The sequence below is a fragment of the Drosophila miranda genome (assembly GCF_003369915.1).
Source record: "Drosophila miranda strain MSH22 chromosome Y unlocalized genomic scaffold, D.miranda_PacBio2.1 Contig_Y1_pilon, whole genome shotgun sequence".
NCBI classification, from domain to species: domain Eukaryota; kingdom Metazoa; phylum Arthropoda; class Insecta; order Diptera; family Drosophilidae; genus Drosophila; species Drosophila miranda.
The window spans coordinates 32,666,568-32,681,587 of NW_022881603.1; the positions used below are offsets into that span (position 1 = coordinate 32,666,568).

The 15,020-nt window shown below is 41.2% G+C and overlaps 1 protein-coding gene and 1 long non-coding RNA gene across 3 annotated transcripts in view; one reads left to right on the forward strand and one right to left on the reverse strand.

Moving 5' to 3' along the window:
* LOC117185966 (myosin heavy chain, non-muscle-like) overlaps positions 1 to 12,889 on the reverse strand; it is a 33,769-nt gene extending 20,880 nt beyond the window's left edge. For both annotated transcript variants that reach the window (XM_033396755.1, XM_033396756.1), the window contains exons 1-4: positions 12,410 to 12,889; positions 10,204 to 10,419; positions 1,899 to 2,055; positions 379 to 500 (exon numbers count right to left, since the gene is read on the reverse strand). In XM_033396755.1, the coding sequence (XP_033252646.1) occupies positions 379 to 500; positions 1,899 to 2,055; positions 10,204 to 10,419; positions 12,410 to 12,541 (627 nt within the window). In that variant the 5' untranslated portion in view covers positions 12,542 to 12,889. The remainder of the gene's footprint in view (positions 1 to 378; positions 501 to 1,898; positions 2,056 to 10,203; positions 10,420 to 12,409) is intronic.
* A 983-nt stretch (positions 12,890 to 13,872) lies between these two features.
* On the forward strand, positions 13,873 to 14,618 carry LOC117192039. Its single transcript, XR_004474169.1, has 2 exons — positions 13,873 to 14,117; positions 14,249 to 14,618. It is a non-coding gene; the product is annotated as an uncharacterized LOC117192039 (long non-coding RNA).
* Positions 14,619 to 15,020: the final 402 nt, after the last annotated feature.

Here is a 15,020-nt window from a genome sequence, read left to right on the forward strand (position 1 = left end):
TAATAACCATTTTATAAGCACACATATCCAATCCAAAATGGAACTGTATCTACGAGTAGAGGCAGAACATACATATGTGTATGGATCTCTCCCACTGATGATGCACTGAGGGAAAAAACTTCTGCTAGAACACATTCCTCATGAGGATTTGGGATTTAGGATTAGGATTATTCCAATTCCAATTTTGAGAGGACCCTTGTACGACCCTTTCTCAACTGATGCAACATCCCATTGGAATCAGTCCACGAATCATCTACGAATATGGAATGTGATTGGAATTTTCCCCCAGTGTAGATACAACTTTGCATTCTTTTCTGTTCTTGGAGTCATTTATCTTATTTTGGAGCCGACGAGAGTTGTGTTCCTTCTTGTACTTACCGCACCAGAGCCCTTGGGCTTGGAGGCTGCCACATAGGCCAGAAATTGGATGACCTTCTTGGTGTTCTCCGTCTTGCCAGCACCCGATTCGCCAGTACACAAAATCGATTGGTCTTCGCGATCTGCAGAGAGAGGGAGAGAGAAGGGTAGACGTAAGTACGATTTAAGAGCGAGAGAGCGGCAGAGTGGGACGAGGAGAGAGTGGCAGAGTGGGACGAGGAGCGAGTGACACACTTCATTACCGCAACAACAACAAATTTGGCTGCTGACAAAACAAAAATGGAAAATGGAAATTAAAATGTTCGAAAAAATGTTTCAAGAAAAAACGAGGGGGAACGTTGTGAGTTGCTGCGGACACCGCAACTCTACAGTTATACCCGATACTAAGTCAGTATGGCTCTCCTCCGGCAGACGCTGCTAATATTGAACGACACGACAAAGAGTGCGTGCGAGAGAGACAGAAAATCAGTCTGAGCGTGACGTCGGGCGCTGCGTAGCCAGTGCAAATTGATTTGTTCCTTTTGGCTATAAAAATTATCTGATCTGATCCAGATTCAGCAACCGGATAGATATGGTCGTTATCTATGATTCTGCGTTTTTAGTTTTCTCGAATCTGCAATATTGTGGATGCAACAGATTTTCGTCCTTTGTGTGGGCGGAAGGGGGTGGGGCGAAATTTTGAGATATACGTTTTATAGTGACATCTTAAAGGAGTGTGTGTACCAAATTTGGTTACTCTAGCCTTAATAGTCTCTGAGATTTGTGGATGCCTCAGATTTTCGTCCTTTGCGGGGGTGGAAGGGGGTGTGGCGAAATTTTGACACAAAATGGTCAAGGTCCGATATCACAGGAGTGTGGATACCAAATTTGGTTGATCTGGCTTTTATAGGTTCTGAGATGCTTGAACTCATATTTTGCAATTGGCAAAACCGACCATGAAACCTGTGTGTTAGAGAGAGACAGAGCGAGAAAAAATGAAATTGTTTTCTTGATTCTGGCTATAATAATTATACGATCTGGTTCAGATTTTACACTCTAGAAGATATAGTCATCTTCTACGATTCTGCGTTTTTAGTTTTCTCGCATCGTCGAAATTGTGGATGCCACAGATTTTCGCCCTTTGTGGGGGCGGAAGTGGGCGGGGCAAAGTTTTGAAATATTCTTGTAGCAATGACATATCACAGAAGTCTGGATCCAAAACATCGTTGCTCTCGCTCTTATAGTCTTTGAGCACTAGGCGCTGAAGGGGACGGACAGACGGACAGACAGACATGGCTCAATCGACTCGGCTATTGATGCTGATCAAGAATATATATACTTTATGGGGTCGGAAACGATTCCTTCTGGACGTTACACACATCCACTTTTACCACAAATCTAATATACCCCAATACTTATTTTGAGTATCGGGTATAAAAAGCATTTGTTCCTCATGCAACATCTTGGTATTGTATAGTCTTTGGTTATACATATATGTATGTACTATATTTATGTGTGTATAAGGAGAGTACTGTACTTACCACCCAACATGTTTCTATAGGCACTGTCCGTTATTGCAAACACATGCGGTGGCACTTCGTGTCGCTTTATACCCTTATACCGTTCCATAATCTTTGCGGTGTAGATGGGGAGTTTCTTGTACGGATTGACCACAACGCAAAATAGACCGGAATATGTCTGGAAAAGTACAAAAAAAAAATGAATTATTAATATAAGTAACAAGGGGGCAAGACACCTGCAACCCCCGTGTCTGAAAATTAATGATCTAGGCGCAAGTGTGTTTGGCATTTGGTTGTAGGGGAAATTCTACTACTTTCATATTCATAAGAAGATTGATGCTCTCAAAAAAAGATTGGCACTGTAGCCCACTTTGTATTGGGGTCTGATTTAAGAATCATCTTCTTTTCTTATTGCATAGAGAAATTATATAGAGAGGAGAGAAATATAACAAGAATGGATAGCTTTACCGATCGGGATCGGGATCATCTGGCAGGCTGAAAGTGGCTTCAGGAACGTGGAAAACAAAGCAAAGTTTTGGCTTCATTTTCGATGGCATCGTATGGCATGTGTAGTATGGCATATGTATGTTTTTGTAGCTGTAAACATGGGGACTAACGACGAACAGCCCCTGGCAGCCCCTGCAATCGGCAGGCAGCCGGCGAGGTGGCGGCGACTGATGTTCAGTGGCCTAGTTAGTGCTTAGTGTTGCCCAAACTCTAACGCACACACACACAGATACAACATGGGCTTGAAGCAAGACATGTGCTTTAAAGTTGGCCAGCACCATAAACAGCAAACGCATGTATCTGTATTTCCCACAAGCTGTATCCGCTGCTATATCTGTATCTATAGTTGTATCTGTATCCGCTGGTATCTACCAGCCTACAAAACTGTGACTGCGGCTGCGGCTTTTTGCTATTTGTTGTACGAGTATCATTTAAATATCCAGCAAACATTAAATGCGAAAGGAGAAAAAAAACAACAAACTTTACGAGGGAAGGGGGAGTAGACAACCCACACACACCCATTCGTGTGTGACAGATACAGATTGAAATGGAAAGTACGGGTCTCAATGTAAATCTGCCGAAAATCTCTCTCTTTGAGCGGAGGAGCACAGGCCAGGGAAGAGTGGGCCCCGACTGACTCATACATACATATATGTATATGTATCTACCCATAGTTTAAAGAGCCTCTTGGAAGAAATAACAAAATCACGTCTCGACAATCAGTAACCTTGCTTTAGTAGCCATAGATGTACATATGTGTGCTTGTCAGGCATCCAAAAATGGCAGAAAAAACTGTTTTTTTTTTCTTTGCTTTTTTTGGCAATCGTTTAGAAGTGGCCGTCACTCGTGACGGCAATGTTTACTTTCGGATCTGGGCTCGGATCGCGTCTCCACACACTTTTGCGGCACTTCAAGCTCTTTGTATGCTGCTGCACTGAGTCATTATCCTGATGAATGGTTCAGGCAGGCAGGAATTGACCATCATCAATCAATGGAGCCTAGCTGCCTGCGTGGCCTGCCCCGATCTTGGGTTGGGCCTTATATGGTCAGCGGATAAGTTAAAATCATGAAATTTATGTAAATCTCAAGGAAGTAGCAACAGCGCCACAGAGGCAATTAAATTACAGCGAGATTTACTTATATTATGGAGGGAGGTATTTATATGAGGTGAGAGGGGACAAAGGCGAGTCACCGCAGAGAGAGATACAAGAATCAGCTTTGGGTGGACTATTATTTTTACGTGAGTTGGGGGGCTTTCTCTGCAACAAGCAGTTCAGCATTTAAAGAAGACAACAGTTCGAACTGCCTTACAGTAGCTCCCTCTCACTCCAGCTAGGGTAGGAGGTAGAAGCAGAGCGGGCTTAGTATGATGCTCAAATTAAAAGCAGCTATTCACTTCGAACAGCAAGCAGTTGAATGGTGTTCAAGCTAGTTGCCTCTCACTCTATCGATTGGAAGGAGCATATTCAAGCAGTTTGATATTCATTTGAAATTTCAAGCAGTTCCATTAGTACTACAACTAGTTGTTGGTTAGTACTAGCTCTATGCAGAGTGAGAGAGAGGAGGGACAGAAGACATAAAAAAACCAAACATTTAGTCTCTTACCAGATTTGTCAGGCATTTAGCGTGTGGACCATTTTGGTCTCCGCATTCAGGCCTTATGTGGGCACAAGCATTTTATTTGTGTATCGAACGTGTTGCAAGCACAGCAAATCGAGGGGCACATTCAGGCAAACAAGGGCAGCAGCAACAGCAAAAATAAACAAACAAACAAAAAGCAGAAGGCGGCGTCTTTCATGTTAATTACGTGCTCGAAGACACCTCTACCTATACCTCTATCCACATCACATCACCCATTTCCCCTACCGGCACCCATCCATTCATCCCCCACATGTTGCAGGGGCAAACTATTAGTGCCAATAGTTTTTGAACAAATTGTTCTGCTGATATGCGGGAAATATAATTAATTTGCCACAAAATGCATGCCTCATGTAGCCATAGACTCCGCAACAGCCGCCGCCTCTGCACTACCTCTACCTCTGGTGTCTGTCTCTGTCTCTGCCTCAGCATGTGGCACATTTGCACTCGCTCGTGGCTAAAAATTAAAATCTTGCAAAGCAAATTAAGTGACAGAATTCCCATATTAAAATGCCAAAAAAGATTCGGTTCGGCGTCGCCTGAGTTTGCCATTTCAATTAGCGTATCTCAAAGATAGTTAGAACTGAATGGATTCCGAATAGGGATATGGAATGGGCAAAGATAAATACACACATATGTGAATATGTTCATATGGGGAGCCTGTAAAAGTGGCCAAGGCACCAACGTCATCCTCCCTGTCAAGTGCAATTATATTTAGCTGCCAACGCATGGGCCCGAAATGTAAATTGTAATTTTCTTCGCTTTTCCCGCGATGCTGTTGCCGTCGAGCAATTGCACCCAGTCACCCGATGGACATAAATCAATTAATTGCAAGAAAATGCAGTAAAAGGGGGGTTATCAAAGCAGGCCGATGCTTTCAATACCCTAGCAATGGGATCTTTTCTATGGCCTAAACCAGGGTTTTGGGTAGCTTGGGACCAGCTGTCTGTGTCTAAGGTATGAAGAATGTATAACCTTACAGTTGGAAATTTTTCTATGCTTGATTCCTATACAATGCACTCTGCTGATGGAGGTTGCAATACCCTACGAAAGAGTATACAACATTGTAAATGAAGAAAATTAAAATTTTAATGTTTTGTGGAATATTTCAAACCCAATTTGATTTTCAATCGGCTGCAACTAATTGGCGAAGAGGGGGAAGGAAGGAGGTGGGCTGGACTATAGGAGGTCTTTGGTCAGTTTCATTCGTGCACCATTTTTCCCGCCCTAGCCCCTGCCACTGCCACTGCCACTACTGCCACTGCTCCCTCTGGTGGGCTGCTGACACAACATTTTCTCCGCCCAAATCAATTCGCTGCAAAAATTTTCATGTCCAACAAATTGGCCATATTTGTTGCTGTTGTTGCACCAGAGGTGTTGACACTTTGATTTGCATACTGTATCCATGTAAAAGTGTGTGTAAGTGTAATATTATTTTTGTTCTGCCTGCCTGCCGGCCGACGCATATTAATTAAGCTACAAGCTACCGGCAGTCACAAAGTCAGAAGCAGCTGCCAGTCGAATTAATTTAAATTAAATTTAAAAATCAAATTATATGTCAACAAACTATAATAATTATGCCGTTCAACACAGCGACCCTCCCCCGTATTTCCCTTTCTCTCTCTCTCTCTTCTTCTGTGTCACCCTGTGTTATCCGCTCTCTTTACTTCTTTCTTTCTTTGGCGCACTCGGGGCCATGCAACAAGTTAGCGGCCTAAAACCCGTCAGCAACAATTGGCAAGCAAATTAAATGGGACAGTCCGCCCGAAAGAGATAGGGGCAGTGTAAAACGAAGAGGAAAAGACAGCAAGAGAGAAGAGAGAGAGGCGAAACAAAGTGCGTGGAATGATTGTGTAAGTTGTAAGCGGGCACACAATAACTCGCTGACAGCAACAAAAAAAAAAAACAAGAAATTAAGTCTAGTTTTGACGTTTGAAGTTTCTGATACCCTTCAATATTAAAGCACCATTAGCTACAGCTTAGAGTGTTTCCATTTGGGACTACATCTCCCGTCGATTCGCTTATGGGTAAATTTTTAAAGCGAATCAACGGCAACGTTTCCATTATTCCAGAATAGACAGAAAACGTCTGGCCAAAGTCGAAATACCCTCTAGCAGCAACAATGCCTGAAAGTGCGCTGAAGCGTGGCCCGACAACAGCAAAAACAGCAACAACAATCTAAACAAATTTAAAGCAGTTCGCGCCCACATCAAAAAGTAGAAACAACCGTTTGGGCATTAAATTAAAACTCCCAAGGCAGAAAGACGGACAGAGACAGAGAGCGAAAATTGGAAAGATGGCAGAGTAAGATAAGTAGTAGCAGCGACAAGCTCGTAAAATATGTAAAAAAAAAAGCGTCACATAATTTGTTAGAAAACAATAAAACAAATAAAAACGAGGGGGAACGTTGTGAGTTGCTGCGGACACCGCAACTCTACAGTTATACCCGATATTTAGTCAGTATGGCTCTCCTCCGGCAGACGCCGCTAATATTAAACGACACGACAAAGAGTGCGTGCGAGAGAGACAGAAAATCAGTCTGAGCGTGACGTCGGGCGCTGCGTAGCCAGTGCAAATTGATTTGTTCCTTTTGGGTATAAAAATGATCCGATCTGATCCAGATTCAGCAACCTGATAGATATGGTCATTATTATACCCGATACTCAAAATGAGTATTGGGGTATATTAGATTTGTGGTAAAAGTGGATGTGTGTAACGTCCAGAAGGAATCGTTTCCGACCCCATAAAGTATATATCTTCTTGATCAGCATCAATAGCCGAGTCGATTGAGCCATGTCTGTCTGTCCGTCTGTCCGTCCGTCCGTCTGTCCGTACCCTTCAGCGCATAGTGCTCAAAGACTATAAGAGCGAGAGCAACGATGTTTTTGATCCAGACTTCTGTGATATGTCACTGCTACAAGAATATTTCAAAACTTTGCCCCGCCCACTTCCGCCCCCACAAAGGGCGAAAATCTGTGGCATCCACAATTTCGACGATACGAGAAAACTAAAAACGCAGAATCGTAGAAGATGACTATATCTTCTAGTGTGCAAAATCTGAACCAGATCGTATAATTATTATAGCCAGAATCAAGAAAACAATTTCATTCTTTCTCGCTCTGTCTCTCTCTAACACACAGGTTTCATGGTCGGTTTTGCCAATTGCAAAATATGAGTTCAAGGATCTTCGAACCTATAAGAGCCAGAGCAACCAAATTTGGTATCCACACTCCTGTGATATCGGACCTTGACCATTTTGTGTCAAAATTTCGGCACACCCCTTTCCGCCCCCGCAAAGGACGAAAATCTGAGGCATCCACAAATCTCAGAGACTATTAAGGCTAGAGTAACCAAATTTGGACACGAAACGGTCAAGGTGCGATATCACAGGAGTGTGGATACCAAATTTGGTTGCTGTGGCTCTTATGGGTTCTGAGATCCTTGAACTCATATCTTGCAATTGGCAAAACCGACCATGAAACCTGTGTGTTAGAGAGAGACAGAGCGAGAAAGAATGAAATTGTTTTCTTGATTCTGGCTATAATAATTATACGATCTGGTTGAGATTTTACACTGTAGAACATATAGTCATCCTCTACGATTCTGCGTTTTTGGTTTTATCGTATCTTTAAAAATGTGGATGCCACAGATTTTCGTCCTTTGTAGGGGCGGAAGTGGGAGGGGCGAAGTTTTGAAATATTTTTGTAGCAGTGACATATCACAGAAGACTGGATCCAAAACATCGTTGCTTTAGCTCTTATAGTCTTTGAGCACTAGGCGCTGAAGGGGACGGACAGACGGACGGACGGACAGACGGAAAGACAAACAGGTCTCAATCGACTCGGCTATTGATGCTGATCAAGAATATATATACTTTGTGGGGTCGGAAACGATTCCTTCTGGACGTTACACACATCCACTTTTACCACAAATCTAATATTCCCCAATACTCATTTTGAGTATCGGGTATAAAAAACGATGCTGCCCCATGGACAGCGAAATAGAAGGCAAATAGAGTTACATAGAAAGAGAGGAGAAACACCCACGGTTCAGGTCCCGCTCAAATCAAGCAGTTTATCAACATGCGCCAGCTACATGTTGCCAGAGCTCAGCCTTGAGCCACAGAAGAATCTTATTTTTGTCTCTTAATGATCCATAGAAAGTTTAAGAGAGGGTGTGAGACCTACTGCATTTTTAATTTATTTTTCTGGAACAATTTAAGAAAAGAGGAAGAAATTAAGTCGTGCTAAGCATTTCCCAACAATGTTGCAAGCCTGACAATCTTCTGTTCTTTTTTTTCATTTTTCGGGGGTAATTTATGTGATCAGATAAATCGATATTAATTGAAGATGCAATTGAGGCAGCTAATTCAATGATTTATATAACGAACGAGGGGGAACGTTGTGAGTTGCTGCGGACACCGCAACTCTACAGTTATACCCGATACTAAGTCAGTATGGCTCTCCTCCGGCAGACGCCGCTAATATTAAACGACACGACAAAGAGTGCGTGCGAGAGAGACAGAAAATCAGTCAGAGCGTGACGTCGGGCGCTGCGAAGCCAGTGCAAATTGATTTGTTCCTTTTGGCTATAAAAATTATCTGATCTGATCCAGATTCAGCAATCTGATAGATATGGTCATTATCTATGATTCTGCGTTTTTAGTTTTCTCGAATGTGCAATATTGTGGATGCAACAGATTTTCGTCCTTTGTGGGGGCGGAAGGGGGTGGGGCGAAATTCTGAGATATACGTTTTATAGTGAGATATAACAGAAGTGCGGATACCAAATTTGGTTACTCTAGCCTTAATAGTCTCTGAGATTTGTGGATGCCCCAGATTTTCGTCCTTTGCGGGGGCGGAAGGGGGTGTGGCGAAATTTGGACACGAAACGGTCAAGGTCCGATATCACAGGAGTGTGGATACCAAATTTGGTTGCTCTGGCTCTTATAGGTTCTGAGATCCTTGAACTCATATTTTGCAATTGGGAAAACCGACCATGAAACCTGTGTGTTAGAGAGAGACAGAGCGAGAAAGAATGAAATTGTTTTCTTGATTCTGGCTATAATAATTATACGATCTGGTTGAGATCTTACATTCTAAAACATATAGTCATCCTCTACGATTCTGCGTTTTTGGTTTTATCGTATCTTTAAAAATGTGGATGCCACAGATTTTCGTCCTTTGTGGGGGCGGAAGTGGGCGGGGCGAAGTTTTGAAATATTTTTGTAGCAGTGACATATCACAGAAGTCTGGATCCAAAACATCGTTGCTCTAGCTCTTATAGTCTTTGAGCACTAGGCGCTGAAGGGGACGGACAGACGGACAGACAGACAGGGCTCAATCGACTCGGCTATAGATGCTGATCAATTCCTTCTGGACGTTACACACATCCACTTTTACCACAAATCTAATATACCCCCATACTCATTTTGAGTATCGGGTATAAAAAGTAGGGGGAGAGGCGAGCAACAAAAGCAGACATGAATTTATATCCTCCTTCCCATTTAAATGCACTGCATGAAATCTATTAGTAATTGGCTTTCTGATTTTGGTAAATTTGTAATTTTCGAACAGAAAACACTTTTGGCATAACAATTAAGAGCGGATGTTCGGGGGGTTTGAGAGGGAAAACAGGCTAGAGTTAGGAATCGAGTGATTCGATTTCAGGCGAATACTTAGAAAGAGACGAACTCGGGCTGGGTTGAGGACAGAGTTTCGCTTTTCAATAATTCCAGAAAACTTAGGGACTTATTGGGATGGAAAATATATATGTACATATGTACACATGTATTTATGCTGTTGTTGTTTACTCTAAAGTCGTCATCATCATCACTATTAGCATCATGGTGGCTGTCGTCGTCGTCATCTTGCCAACAGCTGGCACAGCGGCAACTTTCAAGTCTTATAACACAAATTTGTATGTACATATGTATGTGGCGTGAAGGAACCCCATTTTAGACAGAAATGTATAGATATAAATTTTCAAGAACCGAGTGAACGTGCAGACCAAAGGAATAAGTTGGGGTTAACCTAGACATGAGTAGATCCGATCCAGAGCTTCGTTTTTCGCTCGCACTAAGAATGAAGTTTTCATTGATCTGGACTGGGAATCCGTTGAATTCCAGGGCGTTAATTTTATGTTTATGAGTAACGAAGGAAATATATAGTTTAATACTTACATAGATCAAGCCAGAGTAGTATCTGTCTTTAATGTTGTGCAGCACGGAAGCCTCGTTGAGGCACGTCAGATCGGCCATATCCTCGACTTTGTCGAATTTTGGCGGATTCATCTTTTGTATATCGTCGCGCAGAATCATGACCCTCTTGCCGGTCTCGGCCAGTTCAACCTCAACCTCGTCGCCATGTTCCCGCTTAATACTAGCGGCCACGAAGCCCTGCAAAAAAGGAGACAAGAAAAATGTCCATTCAATTAGTCACACTTGAACTTTAACCATTCTGCTTCCAGGAAGAAAAGTATGAGAATCAAAATGTTATTTGTGTATGAGTGAATGAGTATGTATGTATGAGATGTATCCACATCACGCATCATGTCTTTCCATTTTGATCAAGTTTTATATTCATATAAAGCAATGCAAAATCAGCAATATGATAATAAAGATATAAAAGGGTCATTCGTTATATAGAGCGGCTATACCACGATGCATAGTTTTGGCAATTGCGGTCAGCGTACTTTTGGGCGCACAGATTAGAACGAAGAAGGATAGATTCGAATCTGGCGGGCTAGGCCGATAGATCGACCATGGTTGCAAGTGTGTACACACAATTTTTGTACAAACACATTATATAGATAATCTCTTACGTTTTATTTGTTTGACCTTTGGGCAAAATCAAATAAAAGCAAGTATTTAAAATAAACCAGTCGAGTAGAAAATTTATTCATTAGTCGGATAAAATTATGTGTCAAACGTATATTTCAGTATTTATTTGAATCGGTAATAACCGGTTGACAACAATGAGTCCCATTCCATACTTTTAAATTATGTTCTTAAATTACTATATTTGGACATCGACTTAGGGTGAATATTACCAATTATTGGGGAATATTAACACGACGCATCCTGACATTCTGTCGCAGCCGTTTCCTGCCATAATTTTCATTGGCGGAAAGCAATAATCGCGTTCCATGTTGCGGAAAAATGCAAGCAACAATGCATACCCTAGGAAAGGATATTATAGAATTGAGAAAAAGTTTGTCATCCCAGGCAAAAATTTAGTCTCTGCTGCAAAAGCAAGTATTTAGAGTAAGCCAGTTAGTAAAAAATTGATTCATAAATCGTATAAAATTATGTGGGTAGGGCTGAGAGATATAGATAGCTATTAATATTCCACGGAATATCAAAAACGAGGAATATGGATTATAGAGCTTGAGTTCGTCAGTATATTTACGGTATATTTTGAAAATGCGGTATATTTTGGTATATTTCTGAGGGTAAAAAAATTATAAAATAATAAAAAATTATTTCAGCGGCGGTGAAGATGAAAATACCCGACGAGCCAGCAGAAAAAGTGATTCGGAAGGCTATTCACAACATTAAGAATAGTCATTTTCAGAAGACCTCAAGAGAAAAAAAATACAAAGCAGACAATAATGAATAATAATAAATAAAAATAATTGGAAAAATAAACAATTACAATGTATTACTTTTTATATTAAATGCATGATTTTACGTGACAAATCATCACTTATTAAGTGCATGATATTTAGGTAAAAATCATCACCTATAAAATGCATGATTTTTAGGTAAAAATCATCGCTTATTATGTGCATGATCTTTAGGCAAAAATCATGCATTTAATAAGCGATGATTTAAGCCAAAAAATCGTGAAAAATCATCGCTTATTAAGTCATGATTTTTCGGCAATGCTCGATGGCAATGTCATCGATTATGCCCTAGGACATCTCCATGTTAATGTCATCAGCTCAGCGTATGGCCGGTCATCGACTATGTCATCGGGGTAGTGACGCGGTCATCGACGTGTCAGCAGCTGAGTCATTAATGACCCGTACTGCAGGGTAGCTAGAGGCAGTACTCACACACACACACAAACACACACATGCAGAACATATCTCAACACTAATACAGGGACAGAGATTACAAACTTGTTTTGCCTCGCTCTCGCTGGATCCCTGACCCTGCTCTCCCGCTCTTTCGTTCTCTTTTGTTTGGTGTGAGTGAGTCAGAGTGTGGCTGCGATATGCAAATTGGAAAATGTTGTGCAAAACCCTTTTAGCGGCAAATTGATTTGGTTTTTGACCAACTTGAAGAACTGTGGCATCTTTTAACGCTGATGATTTCAGCAGAGAAATGAATGTGCGAATATGCAGGAGGAATATGTGGGCAAGGGTTCTTCAGTAGAACTCACTTGATGCTCGTGGGGCACCCAGACCAGGCGCTTCTGTGTCCATTCCGCCTGTGTGGCCGGATCATTGTATTGGTTCCGTTCCACCGAAAGGTATTTCAGCTCGGGATCGTTGCGATCTACTTCTTCCGACATTGTAGCGGTGTATTTACTCTCTTTCTCTCTCTATATATATATATATAGTATTCTCACTCAATTCAACTATGGTTTTGTCGTTTGAGTTTTCTCGTCGTAATGTGGGTGCTATTGAGGTTTTTTAATACACACTTTTCTGTTGAGCAGAACAAACACAAAATAATGAATACGGTTTCGTTTAATTTTCACATCGGAAACACCGCGGCCATTGAGATACAATATTTTTCGCATTTATCTCGAGACGCGCGCTCTTTATCTTAGAAGAGCGGCACAAAACGGAGGCGGCGAGAACAGTTTCAAAAGGGAAGAGCGCAAAAGAAGAAAAAATATGGCCACAGTTGCTCAAGCCGGCTGTGTCTAGAAATGAACCATTAACCAGTTTGCATTCCGAAGAGTGCAGCAGGAGCAGCGGCAGAGCCGGCAGCAAACATTTTTGGTGGCTGGTTTCGGTTTCTTTTTCGAAGCAGAGCAGGTATAAGCGGCCATCATTCCATTCCTTTTCTCCCTTCTCTCTTTCCTTCTTTTGTGTACCGCTGTTCTGCGCTCTCCACATTTCAAAGCAGTTTTCCGCATATTTTGCACATTAATATTGTTTTTTATTCTCTCGTTTCACTTTGTCAGCACTGCATTTGTGCAAATTCAACTCAATTTTCACCGAAATGCACGTATTTCGATGCATTTGTTTCAACAAGCGGCGTCGGCGTTGGCATCGACATCAGCGTCAGCGTCGCCGACAGACCGGAGACTTTTGGGCGTTAAAATTATTCTACATGCATTTTATTTTTTCTTGTCGCGCTTGCTCCTCGCCTTCGGTTTTCGCTGTTTTCTCGCACTACCGATTTATTGATATATTGCTGGCAAGCTGCGTCTTGCAATGTCTTTTTATATGGAAATTGTGCGGTTTTATTTGTTTCAAGCGACAGCTGCACTTTCAGCGCACCAACACACACATGCACACACACACACACAAACACGCAGGAACTCACATTTCGACGCGTCGCACGTCGTTTCAGCGGTTGCTTTACTCACTGTTTATTGCCTTGTTGCGTTACGTTTCGCGTTCTCTCTATTTTCTCTTTCACTTTTGCCTACTCCACTATCCACTTGCTTCGTGGTCTTCGCGTTGTCTGTGTGTTTGGGTTTGACTTTTAACGATTTTAACGGTAGCACCTCTATAGTTTTCGATTTATTGTCAACGCGTACTCGCATTCAGTATATTTTCAGTATATATATACACATAATGGAAGAAAAAAAGGGTATGAACAGCAGGCAAAACGGCCCTGAAAATGCAACCGCATGCAAGCTGAAATCTACTTTTGCTTAATATTTTCATCACACGCGAACCTCGCATTTGTCTTGGCTGTTTTTGCCCCTTGTCCTTACCCTTTTTTATAGCCAATTTTAAATTACGACTCAATTTTTCGTCGCAAGAAAGAGTGAACGATTTATCAATATGACACATTAAAATTATTTTACGAATAATTCATCAACCCCTTTTGTTACCTACATGGAATTTTTGCTTATAAAAATAAGAAAAAAGGGGATAAAAGGATAAAGTCACCCTTTTGACTTCAAGGTATATTGTTTGTCAACAACGCCGAGGTAAGGTTCGTACGAACCTTGCAATTTGCCTTGGCTGTTTTTGTTTGTTGTCCATACCCGTTTTTAAGGCCCATTAACAAATAACGACTCATTTTTTCGTTTCAGAAGAGAGCAGAAGTCTGACCGTCTGATAAAAAACGTACTTAGCCCACTTAAACCCCCTTTATTTAAACTGATAATAACTTGAACTAGACAAAAAATAATATTTACTCTTGCAGGTCCTTCATCTTTATATAAAAAAAGACCACGATATTTTTCACCTAAAGTTCTATAAAAATATTTAATCACGAATCATGCTGACTTAATTCGACTTAAGATTAGCTAAGACCTTCAGTCCTCAAAACATAATTTTATCCGATAGATGAATCAATTTTCTAGAAGATTAGCTAGCTTTAAATGCTTAATTTAATTTTATTGTGCCTAAAATAAGGTTTGAGCAAAGAAGGTCAGAAATAAAACGTAATGAAATGGACAGTGTTGCGATGAAAAATCCCTCCAGGCTTGCGAAAAAATATCGGTATTTTTGTGCGATAAGCGCAACTTATCGGCGCTTTTTTTTTAAATTACAATGTTATAAAGCTAAACAAAATGTTTTTACATTTTATTTCTGTTGATTTTGATTTTGATTTTATGACTATAATTATTTCGACCTTGTTATATACATAGTAAATCAGCAACTGCATTTATTAATTTCGGCATCGCAGCATTCAGAAGCCGGATAGGCGTCGAGGCAACAGGCCTGATTGTAGACGAAACAGTCGGTGGTCTGGTGCACTTCCTCTGTACCTTTTTTTTTATTGAATCAATTCTCCTCCGCCTCCTTTGCTTCTTATTTCTCTCTTGCTATTTCTTTTTTATCTTTATTTTATTCAACAAA